The following is a 25,374-nucleotide window of genomic DNA, read 5'->3' on the forward strand; positions in this document are numbered from 1 at the left end:
AATTGGATTCACACAGTTGTAATTGTAGAGTTGTTTGGGGGAGATTCTTTGAGAAAACAGTTATCTTTCTATTTAATAGAACTGTAACACTGAAAAAATTAACGAAAATATTTTTGATTTTTTAGGTGGTGTTTTAAGTTCAAAAGCAAAGCGTGCCAAGTGTTCCACCCACAAGCAAAGAGTCATAGTGATGTTGTATAACAAAGTTTGTGACATTGTCAGCAGTTTGTCAGAGTTGTTAGAGATACAGCTTCTTACTGATACAACTATTCTTCAGGTAAATTTTGGCTGAAGAATGTCTGAGAACATTGTGGGTTTTTTGTTTGTTTTGGTTTTGTTTTTGTTCCTTTTATTTTCCCAGAGAGACTGTAAAGTGTCAGTGACATAAAATGTGAAATCAGTACATATTTTTGTACATATTTACATAGGCTAACAAGTCTCTGTGTAGTATGTTATCTTCCTGTTCTCTTCTTCAATGTTCAAAGGCTTTTATTGTACACCTAAGAATAGTTTAGCATGATTGTACTCAATTTGCAAATAATGTGAATTAATATCTGTTGTTGAATACCTTATCTGATGAATGAATAGCCCGCTTGTAACATAGCATGAATATCAGTTTGCCAGTCAAGTATACTTAGAATCATTTCTTTGCATTGATAGGTATCATCTATGGGAATAACACCTTTCTTTGTAGAAAATGTCAGTGAGCTACAGTTATGTGCCATCAAATTAGTGACCGCAGTAAGTAATTTTTAATAAGCAATTTCATGTTCCTGTGTGTCCAAGTTACTACGACATAAACATAGGCTGTATTTTTTGCTTGTAGAGAATTAGAGATTTAAATTAATTTTATTTTTTCATGTTTTTACAGTTTGGTATTATAAGCTAGGAATAATATTAAATCTACCTGAGCTGCTCCTATTTGCAGAGGAGCAACTTAAGCAAGGAACTTAATTAATGGTTGTTATGTGGTCTAAAGTTTAAACACAAACCCCTCTCTCTTACCTGTCCTCTCTTGTTTAAAAAATCTTAGCAATGTGATTTTCCTCACTTCCTATGCTAAGATACGAATTTATGCAATGGAATAAGCTAGAGAACTAGCAGGATACTTCTATAATAGATTAAGTTATTTTCCTTGGAAGTGGTGGGTATATGAAAAATTCATGGGACAAATAAAATACTATTTCAGGAAAAATGTAGTGTAACATGTATGTGGTCATTTAAGTGGAAAGTGTTCATCTTTGTAAGGATCATATGCTCCTGAACTTATAAAAAGGCCTGAACAAAAGGAGAAGCAAATCCTACAGTCCTAACCATAAACTTAAATAATATTTCATGTCAGGCAAATATTAAAGACAAAGGTATGAAGTAAAACTGGATTGCCAATTATATTCTGTAACTGTGTATGTGTTCATGTTAATTTATGCTACCATAGAGCTTTGCTGTATACTGGGGTCTGAAAGCTCTGTATTATACTATTTGACTTACACAGTATATTTCAACCATTGACAGAAGTGGTTAAGATACACAGTATTTTTAAGAGCTATTTGACATCTGTGTTGTTAGAATACTTTTAAAATCTTTATTTGAAAAAGTTTTCATGCATTTTATAAGGAAATACTTGCTTTGAAGAAATAAAGTAATGCATTAAAAAGAAGGTATGCATTAAAAGTCAAGAGAAGTATATGTTACTACATCTAATTTTTATAGCTTTAGCAAGCAATATTGTAATGTAACAATTAATAAAATTTTAACAATTCTGTAACTGTTAAATAGGTGTTCTCCAGGTATGAAAAACACAGACAGCTAATACTAGAAGAAATTTTCACTTCCCTTGCAAGACTACCAACTAGCAAGAGGAGTTTGAGAAACTTCAGGTAATTTTTTGCATAGATTGCTAAGCAGCCACAGCTTTCTATGTGTAGAATTTTCTCTACAGGAAGAGCAGAGTTCCCTGACAAATATATCTTGTAATAGTCACTGCTTCTTATGCTTGGTTACAAAAATAATTGAAATATCCAGTTAGTCTTCTCACTAAGGAGTGATGTTTTAAAGCGTAATGTTAGTGTGCATTCAAAAGGATCTTTGTTTCAAAAATTAAAAAAAAAAAAAACAGACCAGGACGCAGCACTCCAGGTGGGGCCTCACCAGGGCAGAGCAGAGGGGCACAATCCCCTCCCTCCACCTGCTGCCCACCCCTCTGTTGCTGCAGCCCAGGACACAGTTGGCCTGCTGGGCTGCAGGCACACACTGCTGGCTCGTGTCGAGCTTTTTGTCCACTAGAGCCCCCAAGTCCTTCTCTGCAGGGCTGCTCTCAGTGGGTTCTTCTCCCAGTCTGTGCTCATATCTGGGATTGCCCCAGCTCAGGTGCAGCACCTTGCACTTGGACTTGTTGAACTTCATTAGGTTCATATGTGCCTACTCCTTGAGCTTGCGTTTAACTTATAAAATATTTCTGTAGATTTTCAGTGCCTGAGCTTCACAGATATTCTGGTAGTCATCCATGGGCTGTTTCAGTTCTTCTGTCCTACCTAAGAATAATACTTCTTGTTTTTGTTACATCCAATCCTTCACTTCATGAGGGAGAAGCAAATGACTAGTTAAATGTCTAGAATATAGATTTCTAGCTGTAGTAAAAGCATTATAAATCTTATAATTATATAGGGCTCAAAATAATAGTTTTGTTTTATTTTAGTGTTAATGCTGTCCTTTTCATATTAACAGGTTAAATAGCAGTGACACTGATGGAGAGCCCATGTATATTCAGATGGTAACGGCTCTAGTTCTGCAGCTTATTCAATGTGTTGTACACTTACCATCTGCAGAAAAAGATTCTAATTCAGAGGAGGAATCGAACAAAAAAGTAAGGAAGATAATTTTAAGAAATCCTACTTTCTAAATTTTTATTTTTTTTTCCAGGAATGACTGTGTTTGTGGGTATAATGTTTTATAACAGTGGTCTAGTAATCAGACTGGGTAATTTTGTCCACTGTAATTATTTGTTGAATGAGACATACTGATCTAGAAACAATATTTATATGTATGCTCAAGTGTTAGTCTTCTTATTTTTAGGTGGATCAAGATGTGCTTATTACTAACTCCTATGAAACAGCCATGAGAACAGCACAAAACTTCCTTTCTATTTTCCTTAAGAAGTAAGTACAGTTATGTTCTTTAGTGTATTGATGAAGCCAACTCTGAATAAAGTCTGTCACTCCTCAGGACAAACCTTATTACTTAACAGTGCTAAATACCCACTAGTGAAGTTACTTATAGCAATGTACTTCATAGATCCCTAAGAGAGTTACTTTTCTGGACAAAAAAAAAATATGGCATAGAAATTGTGTGGAGAATTCTTTAAACATGTAAGAAGTATCTGGTAGCTTATATAGGATACTTTTATCAGGTGTCTGTTATCACCTGAAGAATGAAAGAGAAGGATGAATAAATACTTGAGTGGTGAAACGAGATTCATTCAGTCATCAGAATGAGTACGATAGAGAAAACCTAGAATCACTTTCATATAGCGGAAGTTAGGAATGTCAATAGCTCACAAGTAAGAAAAAAAATATATGTATGTATGTGTGTGTGTATATATATATATACACACACACATACATACATATATATATATACACACATACACCTGAATAATCTAAGTAAGCATTTTCTAGAAAAAGTCCTGAGGTTTTTACTGTGTTAATTTCCACTGTTAAGCTGAGAGGCTGTTTAAAGATCTAGCCATCTCTCTGCATACTTCTGATATCATTAAAGAAGTTAAGACTGTCACATGTAACTGAAATATATCAGGTATGTTATCTTTTGAATTTTACATTCTGATTTTAACCTTGAAGTACATAATACTGAGAAGTCTTATCACCCTGAAATAAGACAGACCAGGCTTAAAGAGTCTAGAATCGATACCTCCTAAATACGCCACTCCAGCCTGAGTTTCAGAATTTTACCTACCTCATCCATCCTTTTCATGCATGCTTTAACTCAAAATAATAAACGAAAAAGCTTAGGAAAAAAAAATTATGGATTAAAAAATGTTAGAACTATTTGTCCTTTACTGGATAAAATTCTTTTTCTTTTAGAATCACTTAAAACTTTTTTTATTCTGATTAACCATAGGATTGTTTTTGTTTACATCAGAAGAAATGCGTAAATGTCTCTAAGATTTACTAATGTAATGCATTCTTTTGAACAGGTGTGGCAGTAAACAAGGGGAAGAAGATTATAGGCCACTGTTTGAGAACTTCATTCAAGATCTTCTCTCCACAGTCAATAAACCAGAATGGCCAGCTGCAGAGTTGCTACTTAGCTTATTAGGAAGGCTCTTGGTAAGGGATTCTTATTTTTAACTACAAAGACTTGTTTATTTCATCTCCATCTATTACATGAATCTTTTTAGGTAGTTGGAGCAGACATAGCATCTAAGGATTTTCTTACATGTATCACTTACTGTAAATAATAAAGTTTAGGTAAGAAGATCATTGATAAACAACTTGGAAAAAGCCATATGTATATTGCTTCTCACAGAAGTCCACTACTACTATTCCGTGACATTCTCCACATTTAAAAAATGCCATTCTATACCAGATATTCACTTAGAGTAAATTCAGACTATAGCCATAACTATTCATGTTAAATATCCTCTCTGGGCTGTTCATTTAGCATAGAATCTGAAAACAGATAGGTAGGTAGTTCCTGTATCAATATCATTTGTTTATGGAACATGAAATTTTACAGAAAGTGAACGTTTTTGCTAACATGTTTTTAGAGAGTTGTTCTTCAGTATTCATTACAGTGTAATTAGCACAGTAATTTCACAGAATCACAGAATGGTTAAGGTTGGAAGGGACCTCTGGAGGTCATTTGGTCCAATCCCCCTTCTCAAGCAAGGACACACTCTAGAGCATGATGCCCAAAGGAAGACTTTACAGCCTCTCTGGGCAGCCTGTCCTAGTGCTTTTCCACCCATACAGTGAAGAAGTGCTTCCTGATACTCGTTTAGAACCTCTTGTGTTCCAGATTATGCCCATCACCTCTTGTCTTGTCAGTGGGCACCACTGGCTCCATCTTCTTTGCACCTTCCCTTCAGGTATTTGTAGACATTGATGAGATTCCCCCGTTAGCATCCTCTTCTCACGGCGTAACAGTCCCAGCTCTCAGCCACCCCTCATAGGAGAGGTGCTGCAGTCGCTTGATCATTTTAGTAGCCCTTTGTCAGACTCTTTCCGGTATGTCCATGTCTCTCTTGTACTGCATGGGGCAGATGTGGACACAGTACTCAACTCGCAGTTTCACCAACGCTGAGCAGATCACCTCTCTTGATCTGCTGGCAGTACTTTGCCTAATGCAGCCAAGAATACCACTAGCCTTCTTACTGGCAAGGGCACATTGCTGACTTATGTTCAATTTGGTGTCTTTTCTGCTAAGCTGCTTTCCAGCTGGGTGTCCCAGCACAGCTGGGTGGGGATCCATCTCCATATAAGAGAACGTAGCAAGGACCTGAGATCAGCCATGGGACTCCTTCTTTGATGCCTACAGTGCACCCTTCTGCATGAACTGCTATGCAAACTGCTGTATCTGTTGGATGCTTCTGTTAGCTATACTCTGGGACATGTGCCTTTTGGATTAGGCCTTTATGAAGGCCTCTCCACAATGAGCAGCAGCTAAAGGGATACTTGACCCCTTCCCTTAGTGGGGGGTGGCTGCAACAGAAACTCCTGACATCTTAGGTTAGGGGTTGTCCAATCATGCTTGTTAGAAACCCCTAGAGCTCATTAGGAGTATCTAGACATTCTGCAGGCCCACACCCTACTGGTCTCCCATACCTTTGTCCTTGCCTAACAGCAGGCAACCTCAAGTTACTCAGAGTTGCCAGGAGTTTCCCAGTGCTCCTGGACCTTGAACCCAGAAAGTTCTGAAGATTTCTGAAGTTTCCCAAAGCAGGGCCAAAGACTGCTGCACAAATAGCTGCGTCCATTGGTTGTTTCTGTTAGCTGTGCTAACAGCTAATTTGATCTGGGTTTTTGTTGTTCTTGTTGTTTGTTTGTTTTGTTTTGTTTTGTTTTTCTTTTCTTTTTGAATATGTTATGGTTATGTTCCTAGTAAAATGTAGCTTTCATTACACTTGTGTGAATAATGAGGAAGATGTATTTTGATGGTTAAGATCTAAGCTATATTAGAAGTCTAGTTTATTTTATGAAAGTGTGTATTTAAAAAAACTCTAACAGGCATACATGCAGAGAGAGAGAAGAAAAGAAACAAACAGTAATACAAAATAAGGATTGTATCTGGTGCAAAAGTAAATGACAATTTTACTGAATATGGAAGTTCAGTAGAATTTTTAATAAGGTGACCCAGTATCTTGTGATAGGAATAAGGGCCGGAGGGCTGACCCAGGAAACTACAGGCCTGTCAGTTTGACCTCAGTGCCAGGAAAGCTCATGGAGCAGATCCTCCTGAGAGTCATCATGCAGCACTTGAAGGGGAAGCAGGCGATCAGGCCCAGTCAGCATGGCTTTATGAAAGGCAGGTCATGCCTGACGAACCTGATCTCCTTCTATGACAGAGTGACGCGCTGGGTGGATGAGGGAAAGGCTGTGGATGTGGTCTACCTTGACTTCAGCAAGGCTTTTGACACCGTCTCCCACAGCATTCTCCTCAAGAAACTGGCTGCTCTTGGCTTGGACTGGCGCACGCTTCGTTGGGTTAGAAACTGGCTGGATAGCCAGGCCCAAAGAGTCGTGGTGAATGGAGCCAAGTCCAGTTGGAGGCCAGTCACTAGTGGCGTCCCCCAGGGCTCAGTTCTGGGGCCGGTCCTCTTTAATATCTTCATCGATGATCTGGACGAGGGCATCAAGTGCACCCTCAGTAAGTTCGCAGATGACACCAAGTTAGGTGCGTGTGTCGATCTGCTTGAGGGTAGGAAAGCTCTGCAGGAGGATCTGGATAGGCTGGACCGATGGGCTGAGGTCAACTGCATGAAGTTTAACAAGGCCAAGTGCCGGGTCCTGCACCTGGGGCGCAATAACCCCAAGCAGAGCTACAGGCTGGGAGAGGAATGGTTGGAAAGCTGCCAGGCAGAGAAGGACCTGGGAGTGATGGTGGACAGTCGGCTGAATATGAGCCAGCAGTGTGCTCAGGTGGCCAAGAAGGCCAACGGCATCCTGGCTTGTATTAGGAACAGCGTGACCAGCAGGGCTAGGGAGGTGATCGTCCCCCTGTACTCAGCTCTGGTGAGGCCGCACCTCGAGTACTGTGTTCAGTTTTGGGCCCCTCGCTACAAGAAGGACATCGAGGTGCTTGAGCGGCTGCAGAGAAGGGCGACGAAGCTGGTGAGGGGCCTGGAGAACAAGTCCTACGAGGAGCGGCTGAGGGAGCTGGGCTTGTTCAGCCTGGAGAAGAGGAGGCTCAGGGGCGACCTTATCGCTCTTTTTAGGTACCTCAAGGGAGGCTGTAGCGAGGTGGGGGTTGATCTGTTCTCCCACGTGCCTGGTGACAGGACGAGGGGGAATGGGTTTAAGTTGAGCCAGGGGAGTTTTAGGCTAGATGTTAGGAAGAACTTCTTCACTGAAAGGGTTGTGAGGCATTGGAACAGGCTGCCCAAGGAAGTGGTGGAGTCACCATCCTTGGAAGTCTTCAAAAGACGTTTAGATGTAGAGCTTAGGGATATGGTTTAGTGGAGGGCTGTTAGCGTTAGGTTGGAGGTTGGACTCGATGACCTTGAGGTCTCTTCCAACCTAGAAAATTCTGTGATTCTGTGATTCTGTGAATCTCATCTATAAAAATAAAAAAAATTAAAAAGTATATATTCTGTTTTTCTTAGGTTCACCAGTTCAGTAACAAATCAACAGAAATGGCTTTAAGAGTTGCATCGCTTGACTATCTTGGAACTGTAGCTGCAAGACTGAGGAAAGATGCAGTCACTAGCAAAATGGATCAAGGATCTATAGCCAGAATCCTCAAACAGGTGTGTGAGAGATCCCATGCCAGCTGGTTTCAGTTGGATTGAGATGTGTCCATTCAAATGTTTGAAAATTATAAAGATTTATTTAAAAAAGCAAAAAGCAAACAAAAAGTATCTTCAACAAAAAAAATGTGAAGAATCAGTTTTCATCGTTTTCCAGAAATCTAAAGTATATAAGTAAAGTATATAAGTATATAAGTATCCTTATAAAGTGTATAAGTATTATATAGTATATAGTATTATAACTTATATAATATAGTATTATAACTTATAAAGTATATAAGTAATCGTAAGTATCACATTTCTCATCTCATCATGGTTATATTAAGTGGTTAATTACAGTGGTAAAACCAGTTTTATTGTAACAATATAGAGGAAATAATGGAGTGACAACAACAGTTGAATTCTGTCTTCAGAGGCAATAAAAATATATATGTATGTAAGTATTTGCTGTCACAAAGTGGTAATTGGGCTTATGGCACTTATACAGGTTTTAGAGGGTTAGGTCTTCAGCCTGTAAGGTTAGATTTTATATGATGTATCTGGTATTGGTCATCTTTATTATATATGCAGGACTTGCATATATCTTTCACTAGAGAATGCATATGTGCATTTCTGAAAATGCCAATTATCAAAATGTTTCCAAATCTGCAAGGGTGGCAATTATCAAAGTGATATATGCTTTTTAGTTCTCTACTGCACATAGTATGAGAAAATCATCAGGTCTTATGTGTCCTTCTAAAAATACTTGCACATTTCTTATGGGGCCTTCTTTTTGAACTATTACCTGCTTACAGTGTGATCAGATCTAAAGTTGAGTAGTCATATAAAATTCACTATACCAAAATTTCCCTTTCAGTTGCCTGAAAAAGTATCCAGATCTATTTCATGTATTCTATAACGACTGTTACAGATCTATGCTGGAGGAAACAATTCCACAATTCACAGGCATTTAAATAAGAAATCAAAGCTCATCTACTCCTTTGTGAGGCTGATAATTGCCATAACTTTTGTTGATTAGAATATTGTACTATATAGCGTGTCAAATCTTCACGTTCATTGTTTAATATAATGAACAATATGTGCTAGTGAATTATTATTCTCTTCTACTGGCAGTGATTCTGACAATTCTACATCAGATTTTGTAGGGAAGTGTTTTAGAAGGAACCCTTTCACTTTCCCTATCTCCAGAAGTTATAAAGGTATTGAAAGATAATTCCAGGAAGATATGTATGCAAATGGTAACCTGATTTTTTTTTTTTAACAAGATCAGGGAGTAACTAGGCATTGGCATCTGCAGAAAATGAAATTGTTTTGGGCAATTGAGTGCTAAAAGAATTTTTTTCAGTTATTCAGGAACTTAACATCAATGATGGTGGATAGTACCATCCATACGTTATGGAAGTACAGTGCATTTAAATTATACAGTACAATTAAAGTAAGGGTAAAAGTAAGGGTAGATAGTGTACTGTTTATAAATGATTTATAACGTAAGAAAAAATAACTACATGGAAATGTTTGTGTGACAGCTAAGCTTGAATTTATTACTCAGATGGAAAGACAGTAAGAGGATCCATTGGTAGACATAGCTTCAGTCATGAGGAAATTATTGTTTCCAATCAGAAAGGAGCTTACACCTCTACAGATTGTTCTTTCCTGTTGAGTTGAACACTCAGAAGACTTGATGTTTCTTTCTACCCTCTGATATTGCTACCAGGGTATTCCCCAATGACTGATGAATGCTTATAAGTGTCTACTGTGGTTTGGACTCTTGAACTGTATAATTAGATTCATGAGAAAATCTATTCATTAGTTTCTGTCCTTATACTCTGATCCTCTGGACTGTAACTATACCTTTTTCCACTTGCTCATGTTTGCAAGCTATAGTATGTACTGCATTTGTGACAAAATTCTCAAACTATGCTGTTCCTGCTGAGGTTAAAGTTCTTTAAGTTTTGAGGTTTATTGCTGGAGAAGAAAATTTTTTGTAGCTGAAGAAGATTAAACCAGAAATTATTCTGTTCTACTTTTATAGTATTGAATACGATTTTATTTATTGTCTTTTTTTTCTCTGTTGTTTTGTATTTTTTTTACTTATTTGAAAATACTTAGTGTTCATTAAGCGCGTGTTATCCACAAAAGTTAAAATTAAAACATTTAAATTATAATTTGTACATATAGGAGGGTGCTAAATGTTTATAAATGAACCTACATCACCATTATGTGCACTGAAATGTAGTTTAATCTCAGAGAGCATGATTCTTTAATGCCAGAACCCAGAGGTGTTTAGTAACATCCTCTGTAAATTCTTTCCCTAGATACATTGAGCACAGTTCCTGCACTTTCTCTTTGGAGGTGCTTTATCCCTGGTAACAGTTATGCCAAATATTTTTGGCATTCGGAATAAGTTATTTTTATGTCTTTAATGTTTCCCATACCTTTTTACTGTTGTCTGTGGTTTTCATTTGCATCTTCTGTGCCTGAGAAGTCACTGTTTCATTTTTTTTATTGTCAGTAATACATGTATAACTAACATTGATTTTTAAATGTTAAACCTTTCGTCAGTCTGCTATGTGTGATTTCAGTCCTTCTTTTTTTCTCAGTGACATAGTATCTTAACACAAGATCATAGAAGGAGAATTAATCATACCAGTCAATACGTTTTAACACGAGTCTTAAACTGTTTTTAATCTTGTTTAGACTTCAGAGTCACAAAGTCTAATTTGCTTTAGTTTGTATGCAGTTTACAGGTAACTGCTTAAAATATTGTTCTGCAATTATCAAAACAACTACAGTTTATATGTGGACACGCAGATTATCAGATAATAATTACCTCTGAGCAATATTCTGTTTTATATCTATCTTTCTCCTTCTGACAGGTTTCAGGAGGAGAAGATGAAATTCAACAGCTACAAAAGGCTTTGCTGGATTATCTGGATGAGAACACAGAAACTGATGCATCACTAGTGGTAAATTTCAGCTTTCTGATGTATATAAAAATAATTTCAATAATATGTTGACTAAATAAAATGACTTTCAGTCATGCATCAATTAAATTGACACTTTAACATACACTGTTGTTTGTCTTTTCCAAAATATGGTTGATGCATTAGACTCAATCTCATTATAAATCTGTTAATTTCACTCTTTTATCTCTTTTTCTTTTCTGTTGTATCTCTCCAGTTTTCTCGGAAGTTTTATATAGCTCAGTGGTTCCGTGATACAACTATGGAGACAGAGAAAGCAATTAAATCACAGAAAGATGAGGATTCATCTGAAGGAACTCATCATGCAAAAGATGTTGAGACCACAGGACAAATCATGCACAGAGCAGAAAGTCGCAAAAAGTTTCTTCGCAGCATCATTAAAACTGCTCCGTTTCAGTTTAGTACATTAAAGTATGTTACACTGCTGCTGATTTCTTTATTAACCTTTATTAAGGCATCTTATTTGATGCTTTTAGCTATTTTTGATAAACATGTCCTAATTATTGCATTGAATTTGTTGCAGGATGAATTCTGATACTGTGGACTATGAAGATGCGTGTTTGATTGTTCGCTACTTGGCCTCTATGAGGCCGTTTGCCCAGAGCTTCGATATTTATTTGACACAGGTAAATTGTGCCAGAAGTCGTAGTACAGTGAAACAGAGTTTGTTTCTGATTCTAAACACTTTTGAGGTAGTGTGCAATACCTGCTCATTGCTGAGCACAGGTATTTGTGAGGCAATGAGGACACTATGTGTTTTCATATAAAACACGTGTGTTTTCATTTCAGTACTGATGGAAAATAAGTGCTTATTTTTCTTTTTTCTTGCATGCGCTTGTAATTTTCTTTGTGTATGTATATGCAAAATGATTATATTAAATGCACACAGTAAAGGGTTAATTACTGAATGTTGAAATCTTTTCCACAGCTTTTGTAAGATGCTTGCTTATTTGGTAATGCTAACCCATGAAATGTATCTTAATTTGATTTGAAAATATATGTCAACATGGTTATTCATTTGTACAAGTGCATGTTACTCCCACTCACTTCAGAAGTTGTTTGACAGTGTGGTTTCTTTCATTTTCCTGGGAGGACTAAAATGTTGGCCTGGTGACATGTTTGAACTCCAGGAACGTGTTAGGTCGCATTACTTATACTGATCCACATACGTAGCCAGTTCTAGAGTTAGAGTGTCCAAATTCAACTGTCCTGTTAAAGGAAGCATGGCAAAAGCCTCATCTGAATGGCAAAAGTACAATTTAAAGTAAAGGGACTTGGAGTGAACATATGGACCTTGTATGAATTTGCTTGGAATAGCCTTAGAGATATAGCAAATCCTGGCAAATACTTATGCTGAAGTCATCAGTGCTGTGGAGCATCATTTATATGTGCCTCTTTACTGCCTAAGAAAATATATTCAGTTTTTAGTAGACAAATACCCTTGTTTTAGTTAAACAGTGTACATGTTGTTCTTCTGCATTTTTGCCTTTATTAAGCCCTGTTTACTACCTTCCCGAAGCAACTGAAATTTTCTTTTTGTTCTCTTACTAGATTCTGCGTGTACTTGGTGAAAATGCAATTGCTGTTCGAACAAAAGCCATGAAGTGTTTGTCTGAGGTTGTTGCTGTAGACCCCAGTATTCTTGCCAGGGTAAATAATAAAAAATAATATATCCCATCATGCATATGCATATTTTTATCATACTTAGAAGAAATACTTATTTCTTATTTTGGATTTGTGTTTTATTTGTTCTTTTCAGCTGGATATGCAACGAGGTGTTCATGGGCGGTTAATGGATAACTCTACTAGTGTACGAGAAGCAGCTGTGGAGCTGCTTGGCCGATTTGTGCTCTGTCGTCCTCAGCTTGCTGAGCAGTATTATGACATGCTGATTGAAAGAATATTGGTATGGTGACTTGTGATATTTATGATAAAGTAAATATCATTGGGAAACTTGCTTTCAGCAGAGCTTGTATGTTTAGTAATACAGAATTACAAACCCAACAGTGTATTACATCTCATTGTTTGAGGTACATCATGCTTGTAAGACCAACCATGGAAAATGCATCACTTGTTTCCAGTTAGGCTTTTTTGCATCAGAAAGTAAACATATGCAGAAAGTTGTACTGCAACAGAACCAGGATTGTATTCCTTTTAATTCCACTGTTAAGATGCAGATTATGTGAGAAGAGGAATTCCATATCTCTGGATTTTGAGAGATAGGTTACTGAAGGCAAATTGGTAGTGTGAGACAATGAAGAAAGATTGACAGCACAGTATTCTAAAGTTTCCATTTGTAATCCAAAAGAAAAAAAAATATAAAACTACTATGTTTTTCTATGATGTGTTTTAGTTTTATAAAAGGTTTCCTGTTAGAAAGTTACTTTTAGTAGAGTTAGAAGTTCAGGTTTTGTATAGGAAGTGTTTTTTGTCTGAATGTTCAGATAAAATACAAAGTTAATTTAACTATAAAGTAAAATTAGCTTTTAGGATCCATGTCATGTAGGTTTTTAGTCAAGTACTGCTCATTTACTGTATTTATGTAATAAAACATGTTTGTGAGGGGCTCTAGAGATAGCTGGCTCCATATGCTTACAAACATGCATGAAATAATTCATGCTGATGTTCAGATAAACAGGTTTGAATATGATCATATGATGGCTCCTCATCCATCACCTCAGACAAAGCCTAGGAAAATGGAAAAGGTTAGCTGCACAGGGCTTATCCATAAGCTTTGTCCAAAAGCTTGAAGTACTACTGTCCAGATCTATAGGGGTTTTATGTGTTCAGACAACACAGTTAAAGCATCACTACATCTAGCTTTTAAAATCATGGAGTGGAATTACACATATGCATCATCATGAGCTCCTATACTAAAGAAGGTATAAGTGAAGGAAGCATTTCAACATAAAGGGCACTCAAACAGTCCTTTAGAATTGTTGCAAATAAAGTGGTGCAAGTTATGCTGACCTTTCATATAAGTGCTCTCTAGAATATTTTAGCTGCCTTTTCTAAATGCATTCTATAAACAAAGTTGGTTGATCTTCAAATATTAGTTCATATAACACAAATTAACTCATACATCAGAATTGTTTACAAGAGTGCAATGCTTTTATCCTCACAGGATACAGGTATCAGTGTCAGAAAAAGAGTCATAAAGATACTTAGGGATATCTGCATTGAACAACCAACATTTCCCAAAATTACAGAGATGTGTGTGAAAATGATTCGAAGAGTCAATGATGAAGAAGGCATTAAGGTAGAGTAAAATGTATCCCTTGGGATTTTAGTTATCGTTGTTCTGGTGTTTCTATTTTTTTGACAAAAATAACTTAAAAAAAAATATAAATTACATTGCTTATTTGTAAAGTTTGTGATTTATATTTACTTTTAATTTCTGAGAGAGTAACTATTTTAACTTCTTACATTGCTGACTTGTTTTTCTTTCTCTCTTTGTTTTCTTCAAGTTCTTACGTATAGTTAAAAGATCAAAAAAAAAGTTATTTTCTTTTTTTTTTTTTTCTGCTTGCAAGAAGTGCCTATAGTACTTTTCTAACAAGTGAAATAGGCATATACAAATCCCTCCTGCACACAAAATAAGCTTTAGGACAAAATTAAGTGCTTGAACTTAGTATATACCAGACATCTAAGTTCTCTGGTCTTAGGTATTTTTTTGTGTTGGTTTTTTTATTTTTTTGCATTAATTCTGAACATTTTATTAATCAGTTACTCACCCTGAAATGTTACTTACGGGGTCACATTCTGCTTTTTCTGCACTGTATGTGCAGAAGAACACAAAAGTAAAATAGGTGGGTAGTTAAGAATACATCTGTAATAATTTTGTTTCACACTTTCAGTGGGACTTGAAATCTGCAACTTTAAAGTTGCACTGTATATTTTTACCACTTGAGACTTATTAATACCAAGTGGCGTTCAGAGAAGACTATTTATCAAGAAGTAGGATCTAAGGCAGATCAAAGGTGCTGCTACAAAAGGAGCTTGACCTTGTTAGCTCTTTTTTATTCGCTTTCCTTTACCACAACCTCATAAAAATGAGGTGGTGTCTAAAATGTATTTTTTTTATGCCTTCATGGACAAGGAGATGTATGCTTTTTAAGCAATGCAGAAGTAATTTGGTTCCCTTTCACTCTCTTCCACCTTTTCCACCATCAAAAACATTGAAAGGGAACCTTATTCTAAATTTGGCTAGAGAGACTTGGGTTCTCTCTCTTCCTTAGCTTGTCACAACTGTTCTGAAGACTCCAAAATAATCTACCACTGCTGCTAATTCTGCTGTAGAAATCATAATCTTGTGTTTAGTTCTTATTTTCTTAGGGTGCTATGTTTTCCCGAGGAATGCAAATTAGAACAGGAAAGTTATAACCATTTGTAAAGAAAATGGTTTCTGTAGCATCATTTCCCAGTGAAATGTTTAGAGGCTAGTATAACTCCTGTAATATTTGATCTGGGTCTGCCTCTCATAGCATTCTTTACAATAGTCTCACTTAGTTTGAACAATTCCTCATGAAATGGCATGTATCATCAGCAAATCTACTGTATGGACATATGAGAGATAACATCTATGTGCCAAGATAAGCTTATTTATTTTTGCTAATTCCTTTTTTTTACCCTTCAGAAATTAGTAAATGAAACATTCCAGAAGCTCTGGTTTACTCCAACTCCACACCATGACAAAGAAGCAATGACCAGGAAAATACTAAACATCACTGATGTGGTATGTTATACAAATTTGAATTGGGTTATATGCAGAACTTGGTTATATTTTTAGTGTCTTTGAAATATTAACTGTAGTCTTTTAAAAAGCAAAAAATACACAACTAACTTACGTATCAGATGTACGTATCTTACATATCTTTATGTATCTCCTAGCATTGGATATGTGTGAGAATTATTCATCCGAGAAACTTTAACTCGTGAAACATAAACTCATGAATATGCTGCCAATGATAACTGGGATCACCTTATATTCCAGTTGTGTAAAGTACTTCTTCAATTAAAACATACTAAGTTTCTACTATACATGATATCTCCCAGCAAATGCTAGTAGCAGCATATAGTTGCCTAGCTAAGAATCACAGAATTGTAGGGGTTGGAAGGGACCACAAGAGATAATAGGATCCAACCCCCCTGCCAAAGCAGGTCCCCTAGAACAGGTTGCCCAGGTAGGCAAGAAATGGTCTCTTAGAATAAAAATTCCTCAAACAATTGATAACATTTATTTTGAAAGATTAATAAACTTTCTTAACAAATACAGGGTCATGTCCTCACCTATAGTAAACTAATAACTGCATAATTGTATCTACGTTGTGGAAACAGTGAATTATACAGCATGTCTCAAAAATCTGTTTCCAATAAAATGCTTATACATTTGTAGTGATAATGTGTTGTGTAAAATCACTGTGCTGAGGTGTTTTAATATCAATTTAACAAAGCTGTAAAGATCAAGTAAGTCTACTTAAAATTGTGTGCATATTTATCCTGCTTTTCAATATTTTTACCAGTTAAAAATGTAGAGTGCATTTTTCCAGACTTAAGTCAGTCAATTTGACTTGAGCTTAACTCCATCCTTCTGCTAATTCTGCTTGAGAGCACCTGCAAGCTGATCTTGATACATGATGAGAGTTAAGGATTGGTTTGTTTCTATTAAAATGTGTGTGTGTGTATACACACATATATGCATTTTAATATGTGTAAACACATGTTCATTTTTGATATGCTCTAACGTGTAAAAAAACGTTGTTCTACAAAACCAAAATTTGCAATGGCCAGTAAAATATGCAGACCTTGCATTTTATGGAATATATATATATAGAGAGAGAAAGATATATAGATAGATAGATAATATATATATGTATATATATGAATAATATACATATATAAAGATACAAAATCATCTTACTGTTGCATATTTGCTGTTCTTTAAAGATGACATCTGTATTGAAGTAATATTTCTTCAGGTTCCTGTTTTAACCAGCTTATTCTCAATACTGTTTTTAGGTTGCAGCTTGTAGAGATACGGGGTATGATTGGTTTGAACAGCTTCTTCAAAATGTAAGTAACAAAATTTTAAGGTATGACATAATCATTGTAAGAATATTAATATTTCTTTTGATACTGAAACACATTGGAGGGGTACTTCAAAAGCAATCCTTTACAATAGACAAATTCAATTAATGCCCTTTAAACACTTGACTTTTTTTTTTAATCTTTATTGCTGCAGTTTGTCTCTGACACTAGTTTCTCTATTTCCATGTAAAAAAAAAGTTCTAGAAATATTTCACATTTTGGTTTCCAGTTTGGGAGGTTTTAGGTTTTTTGTTTGTTTGTTTGTTTTGCTTTATTTTTTAATTTCTTGGTGTCTTCAATAATGAGTGACATAACATGAAATCCACAGTTAAGGTATTTAGTTCTGTAATGAGCATCTGGTGCAATGTAGATTACTTTTTTTCAGTGATAGATACATATATTTTCACATCTAATATATCTGTTACACAGTTTGTAAAAGCAATGAGTATCTAAAGTATTCCTTACTTCTACATTATGTTTTACCCTCATTTTTCTAAGAAATTAGCTTGTTTTTTTTATATATATATATCAGATTGTGGTATCTTTCTCCTTTAATGCTTGTATGCACTGATGAATTTTAAAGCAAAATTAACAAAATCATCAATAAGGAACTTAGAAGTCTCCAAACATTTTACTTTAGCCTGGAATGCCAAGAAAATAGTTAGCCAAGTATATCAGCTTAATTCTTACACTGAAAAAAAAGACTATGGTTTGGGTTCAATCCATGTTAGATATTAAAGGATCTTCAGGAATACAATTTCAGTATCCAAAGTTTGATTACTAAGTTCATAAAAGTGTTTTATTTTAGACTGATTTTTTTGTTTAATGACAAAAAAAAAAATCTTTTGCCTTCTCCCTGTTTTTTACCTAAGCATTTTGAAAAGTCTTCTATTAATTGCTCTTGGCAAGTATGACTAAATTAATATTATATTTCATGAAGCACAGAGTTAGCTTTCATCCCAGTGAAAACATCAGTAGAACTGCTCTCGTCTATCCTTTTGTCACACTTAATTTTTCTTTAATTCTCTTGCATTTTGGTTTGATGTTTTTTTTACTTCCTTTAAATTTTTCTTTACCATGTAGCTTTTATGGAGATGTTAAAGAAATTATTTTGTAATACAAAATCCTTGTTTACTTGTAGTAATTATTATAAAACCAGTATTTATCCAACGTAAATGAATGAATGAGACTAGAGAGTCCTAGTGGAGAAATCTTAACAAGTTAGAGAGTTGGGCAATCCCCAACAATAAGGAAGTTTATCAAATGTACCTGGCAAGGGGCAACCCTAAATACATGTGCAGACTGGGATGAGAGGCTGGAGAGCAGCCCTGCAGAAAGGGATCTTAGAGTCCCTGTCAACATCAAGTTAAATATGAGTTACCAGTGTGCCCTGGCAGCCAGGAGGGCCAGCCTTGCCCTGGGGTGCATCAGGCACAGCATTGCTAGCTGGCTGAGGGAAGGGATTGTCCTGCTCTGCTCTGCGCTGGTGCAGCCTCGTCTCGAGTAGTGTGTGCAGTTTTGGGTGCCACGATATAAGAAGGACATAAAACTATTATTACGGGGTGTCCAAAGGAGGGCTACAAAGATGGTGAAATGCGTAGAGGGCAAGATGTATGTGGAGTGGCTGAGGCCCCTTGGTTTGTTCAGCCCCGAGCAGAGCAGGCTGAGGGGAGGCCTCATGGCGCCCTGCAGCTCCCTCACGAGGGGAGCAGAGGGGCAGGCGCTGAGCTCTGCTCTCTGGGGACAGCGACAGGACCCGAGGGAACGGCATGGAGCTGGGACAGGGGAGGGTCAGGCTGGGGCTTAGGGAAAGGCTCTGCACCCAGAGGGTGGCCGGGCACTGGGACAGGCTCCCCAGGGTGATGGGCACAGCACCAAGCCTGAGGAGTTCAAGAAGCCTTTGGATAATGCTCCCAGACATTTGGTTTGATTTTTAGGTGGTGAAGCCAGGAGGTGGACTTGTTCATCCTTGTGGGTCCCTTCTAACTAAGGAGATTCTATGATTTTATGAATGTAGCCTTTCTACTGAATCATTTTCTGTTTCATCTGCTATAGCTTTTGAAGTCAGAAGAGGATGCATCCTATAAACCTGTGAAGAAAGCCTGTACTCAGCTTGTTGACAATTTGGTTGAGCACATCCTTAAATATGAGGAATCTTTATCAGGTAATATTATTTAGAATCCAGTAGCTAATCCACTTTGCATTTTAAATGCAAATAAATGAATATTGTAAGAGCGGTTGTTAAAATTAATGTGATTTTAATTAATGTGAAATTACTGTTTGAGAATTCCTATTACAAAGCCTGTTGTAATGAATTCTTGCATACAAGTTCATTATTATACAGTGTTCAAAAGTACATAAAATTTTCCTAATTTTCTCTAGCTAACCACAATAACGAAATTACTTTTAAAATACTTTGTCCGAAGTTTTAGGTCACTAAAAACAGATACAGAAAACTTTATTTGCCTAAATGTGTTCTCCAGTTGTAATAAGAGTCATTGGCTGGACCAGTGTTCTGTATACAGTATTTAAGAAATAATAATGTCTTTGAAGCATCCCTGTTTCTTATTTCACATATTTTGTGATCATATACAAATGCATCATATACTATATAACATAAAACACATTATGTTTTTGTCTCTAATGCTCGTACCTGGAACACACTGGAACAGGCTCCCCAGGGAAGTGGTCACTGCACCGAGCCTGTCTGAATTTAAGAAGAGATTGGACTGTGAACTTAGGCACATGGTCTGAACTTTTGGGTAGACCCGTGCGGTGTCGAGAGTTGGACTTGATGATCCTTAAGGGTCCCTTCCAACTCAGGATATTCTATGATTCTATGATTCTATGATTCTATGATTCTACCTAATAAGAATGTTCTATATTGACCATGAAGGATATGTCATGGAAGAGATTGTCATGGAAAAGATATTCATGTGATAGTTAGGCCATATGTTTTTAATAGATCAAGTAATACTTGGATCTCATATCATTTGTGTATTTTCTAATTTTTACAGATTCTGACAACAAAGGCGTGAATTCTGGTCGCTTGGTTGCTTGCATAACCACTTTGTTCTTGTTCAGCAAAATCAGGCCTCAGCTAATGGTCAAACATGCCATGACCATGCAGCCATACCTCACCACTAAATGTAGTGTAAGTAGAGAAAACTAGAGTATCAGCCTTATTTTTTCCCCAGATAATTAAGCATAGAAATTAATGGCTATTTTGCATGCTTAACAAAATTGAAGGTAGGAAAAGGGAAATAAAGTTGTGTTTGTGTTTCCTGAACATCCTACCTTCTGAAGGTAGTAGGTCATTTTAATGGTCTGTGTCACATCTAAGATGCTGTTCCTCACCTTCTCCTCTACATTTTACAGCCAAATGAAACTGAAATGTTTACTGCCTCTTTTTCTGTTAAAGACTGAAAACCACTTTTTCACCTGTTATAAAATCGTTTCTTAAACTTGTTTTGTTTTCCAGTCACAGTCTTAAAAGTAGTTAAGATTTAATACATGAATATTAAGCCTAAAGGCTTAATCTATGATTCCTTGAGACGTATAGCAAATATATCAGAATGAAAATGTCCTGCTCTGTTCTTTAGCATTTCACCTCTTCCTACCATCATTTCCACTTATGCAGCTCTGGTTTTTTTGTCTCTCTATAAGACAGTTTAGTTCACAAAAATGTTATGGAGTTATAATGGTAAACCAAACACTCCATTAAAATGTCCCTCTGCCTCTGACATATTGTGGGGCTTTCTGCCATTTTGATTAGCACAGTGGGCTCAGTGAAGTTTGCAACAAATCCCTGATCAGGCAGAAGGAGCAGGGCAGATCACGCAGCCACGGCTAAAGGAGCATGGCTGAGTAGGTGGCAGTACCCCATCATAATAGGTCAGTTGCCAACAGAAAGACAGGTTTTTGAGAGTCTTGTTATCAGATGAGCTTGTAGGTATATCCAAACATTCTCTGTGTTTAGCTTTGAATCATTCTCTAGGCACATCTACAACTGACTTTTCGAGCTGCTTCCAATCAAACAGTATAGGAAACGGGTATCCGATTATACCCCTGATTACACTTGCTACAACATCTCTTTAGCGGTTTATATACATTTTATACTTACATAGGTTGAAATGAATTGTAGAATTAGTTCACCACAGTCAGCTTGAATATGTAAATAGTTTGATAATAGCATATGAAAATTATGCTATAATGTTAAATGAGCCTGAGTTGTCCAGAAAAAAGTCATTTTTTACCGGGATGTATATTTAATATATAAAGTATTTTCCATAGATTCCTCACTTACAACACGTATATAGTCATGATTATGCAAATTAATAATAATTTTAATTGTAATTTCTACATTAGTGGACATAATTATCTATTTTGTCTAAGCAACATTCAGCCGTAACACAACTTTGTTGCTGATACCTGTTGCCAGATGTTGTGTTCTCTAGCATGTGTCAGAAAGTGTTCTGCAAATTTGTTGTAAAGAAATAAAAAAATAAATAAAGTTGTCAAGACCAAAAGTTGGTAAGTTTTCAGGCCTGTTCATAGCCTTTATGAAAGGTGAAGTTCTGCTTCAACAGATTTTTTTTCCAGAAGTTCCATAAAAAACAGGAACTAGGTTTCATAAAAATTAGTAATATAATATCAAATCTAAACAATATAGCTCTAAATAATATAAATAGCATTCGAAATCTTTACTAAATACCTCAGTCATATCTTATGTAAGATCTGTGATTTTTCACTGTCAGTTCATATCAATAATACTTGTTTAATAGGTAACATAGCCAGAAATATTAAATGCTCTAAATACTTCTTTTTCAGACTCAGAATGATTTCATGGTGATCTGCAATGTTGCAAAAATCTTAGAGCTTGTAGTGCCGCTAATGGAGCACCCAAGTGAGACCTTCCTTGCCACTATTGAGGAAGACCTCATGAAACTCATCATCAAATATGGCATGACGGTAAGCTTTTAATTGCTACTATTCAGTTGTTGATTCAATTTCACATTCCAAAATGTGTGGTTTTGATTTAAAGAAGGTCTTTCTTCATTACAAAGTTGCTTATGCTGGTCATGGGACTTATGAGCCACAAAAAAGGCAATGTTCTTGGTTTACTGGAGTTTGTGTATGTTGTTGCTATATTTTAACAATTATGAGTTTGGGCAGTTTTTCAGAGCAATCTAGGAGATAGACTGTTAGAGAGTTTGTTTTAATTCTGTATTGTTCTATAGAACCCTCAATTTTAAGTTCTAAGTATGTAATTCATTTGTTCTTTCTTGCTCCTAGGTTGTTCAGCATTGTGTGAGCTGTCTTGGGGCTGTTGTGAACAAGGTCACCCAGAACTATAAGTTCGTGTGGGCCTGTTTTAATAGATACTATGGTAAGTAAAGTCATAACGTGTAATTTTCACTTTTCAGTTTTGGCTACAACTCTTCGGAATGAACCATATTTAAACACTGTGGTTAAAACTTTTATCTTACTGTAGGTGCACTTTCGAAATTAAAAAGTCAACACCAAGAAGACCCCAACAGTACAATACTTACTGCCAATAAACCAGCACTCCTTAGATCACTTTTCACTGTTGGCGCACTGTGTCGGCATTTTGATTTTGATCAGGAAGATTTTAAGGGTAACAGTAAGGTAAAAAAAAAAACAAAAAAATCTTCTATTTACTCTCCAAGTCTTACATATATTGAATATTTGAGTTTTATTTGAAAGCACTGTATTCCTAGCTGTTCAAAGCTATATTTTTTCAAAATGTATGCAATAATGTTTTGAGGTTTGTAAGTATGTGCAAAGTCCGTGCAGGAAGACTGTTTCTCTTTTTCTTTTTAATAATTATGTTTTTGAAAGAGATAAAAACATGTTTCATATTAAGTATTATTCTTGCTTTAATTTGCTTAGGTTAACATTAAGGATAAAGTACTTGAACTGCTGATGTATTTTACAAAGCATTCAGATGAAGAAGTACAGACGAAAGCCATTATTGGCCTGGGTAAGAAATATTAATAGTTTTTATTATTTTGCTATACAAAACATCTATGCTTTCTAGCAGGAATTCATGTATTTCTATAGTGGCAAGGGAATTTGTGGAAAAACAAACTTCAATACATGTTTTATTTGAGAAATTGCTAGAGAAATGTAGTCAAAAGGATGCTAGTTGTTTACATCTGCAGCAGAATAGATGCTTTTGACAGAGAAAAGTTTTATGATTTGTGTCCAAGTCTTAAAAAGCAGCTGATTTCCAAAGTAATGGAGATGTTAGTTTTTTCCCCACAAGCAGGTATGTTGTATCTCCAAATCTTGTTTTTCAGTGCACAAGACATGGTTAAAGAATAACTAGAAAAAGTTCTGGAAAAATCTTGAGCATTTTAAGCATAGGGCCAGATCTTCCACAGGAGAACTCTGGTAGTTTGTACCAGCTATGAGGGTTTATTTTGTACAGCTGTGTGAATTCACTAGGCTCTGAGATGATGCCATAGCCTAACTATCACTTTTTCTTTTAGTATTTTGTCTGTATTTCAATTTTAAATTCTCTGTCTGAAGGCATTAGTATGGTATCTCGGTGACTTGCAATACTGCATGGGCTGCCATTGAGTGTGGTCTTTTATCTCATTCATCCTCTGCTCCAGGACAGAAACTGTACTTGTGAGAGAACCTTGTTTGGGTAGATAGACCTTGGTTTCTGGAAGAGTTCAGTTCATGATTAAGGCTTAGTCTAAAGAAAGTTCTCTCTTATGCATGTGAGCTTGCTGTCACCTAACTGTGAGCTATAGTTTCACTATGGTCAATGATTTGCCTCCTTATGCTTCTGTGTTGACGGCTTTTTCGATGGCTAGGAAGGACTGTGAGGATAGGGACCAAGACTTGATCTGATATTCTGTGAGAAACCGTTCCAGACAGCTGAGCAGGATTAATGACTTTGGAGTTGCCTCAGTTGCAGAAGTAAGGATACAGTGTTCTGGATTACCTGGAGTTCTGGGCACTGCATCAAGGGCACACTTCCATAGTTCAGTCCAATTTAATTGTCTTCTTCTGGATATTCCTTGTAGGACAGGGGCTGCCATGCTAACCATACACAATTGCTTTACTCATGGATGCTGACAACATTGCATTAGCCAAAAATGTTGCTAAATTGCAGACTGAAGTGTAATCAATTCAGAGAAGGGGTATAAGTGTGGGTGGCTATCAGTAGGCTTTTTCAGACCTTTTTCTCTCTGCCTTTAAGTACCTCAGTCTTCTTTTTAATTAAACCTCAAACAACTGTTTTAAGTGACTTACTGATCTCACCTACATCCTGGTTCCGTTTTGGGGTTAGCTGTTGTATGCATGGAGATGTAGACAGTGGAAAAGTTCTACCTTATATCCTGGTAATCGAGTCAAGTTGTCAAATCACTCAACATGTGTGTGCAATAAGAGGAAAAAGAGTAGCAAGCTATTGCAACATTTATACACAGTAAATGTGTCACGTGAAGAATGCGTACTTTTCTATCAGTAATTATTAGTGTGTCCTTTTGGTAATGACAGTTAACGGTTTTAGTCTTTGCTTTGGGATGTGTCACCCCTGTTGAGGGATTAAGTTTAATCATAAGTCTTTTGGGGCCTGTTTATAGTTCTTTTCCCAATGTGTACTTGCAAGGCAGGTCAAGTATATGAAATTTAGGTAGTGAATTTAGCTAAATCTAAGTTTCTAACAGGTAGTGTCTTATTAATGCCAATTTCAGTGCTGACTCTTAACAGAGAGAAGTATGAAGAGAATTAGTGTGACTGCAGCTCCAAGATGTGAAGTCAGTCCTTAAATGAACACAGCAGATGCTTTTTTTTTTTTTTTTTTTTTTAATCTCCTGTGGGAGATTCTTATGCCAAATAAGATTTCTCCCTGCTTACTGGAGATGGAATATAAGAATTTCCCTGCAAATCCTGGTATATGAATTACAAACTCATATAAGCAAGTGAATGAAGAACAGATTATGGGTCATTCCACATACATGCACATGCTTTTGTGTTTTTTTGTTTGTTTGTTTGTTTGTTTGTTTTTGTTTTTTTTTCCAAATTAACCTTAAAAATAGATTTAACTTGCTCAGAGGTGGTCAAGTTATAAACATCATTATACATTTGTACAGAGTACACAATTATACTGTGTAATTCAGAGACCATCATCATTCCTTTTTTTTTTCCTCTTTCTCCTTCACATCCCCTACCTTCTGTCCATTCCTTGTTTTTAGACTGAAATGAGGTCAGTCACACTCAAGTCTTGCCTTGGACTCAGACATTGCCTACGCTGTATTCTCTGCACAGGGCCATTTTTAAAAA

General features: G+C 36.3%; 1 protein-coding gene across 9 annotated transcripts in view; it reads left to right on the forward strand.

Moving 5' to 3' along the window:
• The window catches only part of NIPBL (NIPBL cohesin loading factor), a 163,704-nt gene that overhangs the window by 128,059 nt on the left and 10,271 nt on the right, over window positions 1-25,374 (forward strand). For all 9 annotated transcript variants that reach the window (XM_082782995.1, XM_082782994.1, XM_082782998.1 and 6 more), the window contains 21 exons: window positions 126-277; window positions 661-741; window positions 1,777-1,877; window positions 2,725-2,863; window positions 3,073-3,155; window positions 4,211-4,343; window positions 7,838-7,981; window positions 10,858-10,947; window positions 11,162-11,376; window positions 11,489-11,591; window positions 12,517-12,615; window positions 12,725-12,871; window positions 14,090-14,224; window positions 15,602-15,700; window positions 16,984-17,037; window positions 19,108-19,216; window positions 20,070-20,206; window positions 21,883-22,023; window positions 22,348-22,441; window positions 22,547-22,701; window positions 22,966-23,056. In XM_082782995.1, coding sequence (XP_082639121.1) covers window positions 126-277; window positions 661-741; window positions 1,777-1,877; window positions 2,725-2,863; window positions 3,073-3,155; window positions 4,211-4,343; window positions 7,838-7,981; window positions 10,858-10,947; window positions 11,162-11,376; window positions 11,489-11,591; window positions 12,517-12,615; window positions 12,725-12,871; window positions 14,090-14,224; window positions 15,602-15,700; window positions 16,984-17,037; window positions 19,108-19,216; window positions 20,070-20,206; window positions 21,883-22,023; window positions 22,348-22,441; window positions 22,547-22,701; window positions 22,966-23,056 — 2,502 coding nt within the window. The remainder of the gene's footprint in view (window positions 1-125; window positions 278-660; window positions 742-1,776; window positions 1,878-2,724; window positions 2,864-3,072; window positions 3,156-4,210; window positions 4,344-7,837; window positions 7,982-10,857; window positions 10,948-11,161; window positions 11,377-11,488; window positions 11,592-12,516; window positions 12,616-12,724; window positions 12,872-14,089; window positions 14,225-15,601; window positions 15,701-16,983; window positions 17,038-19,107; window positions 19,217-20,069; window positions 20,207-21,882; window positions 22,024-22,347; window positions 22,442-22,546; window positions 22,702-22,965; window positions 23,057-25,374) is intronic.

Source organism: Aythya marila (genome assembly GCF_965140915.1).
Source record: "Aythya marila genome assembly, chromosome: Z".
Classification (NCBI taxonomy): Eukaryota; Metazoa; Chordata; class Aves; order Anseriformes; family Anatidae; genus Aythya; species Aythya marila.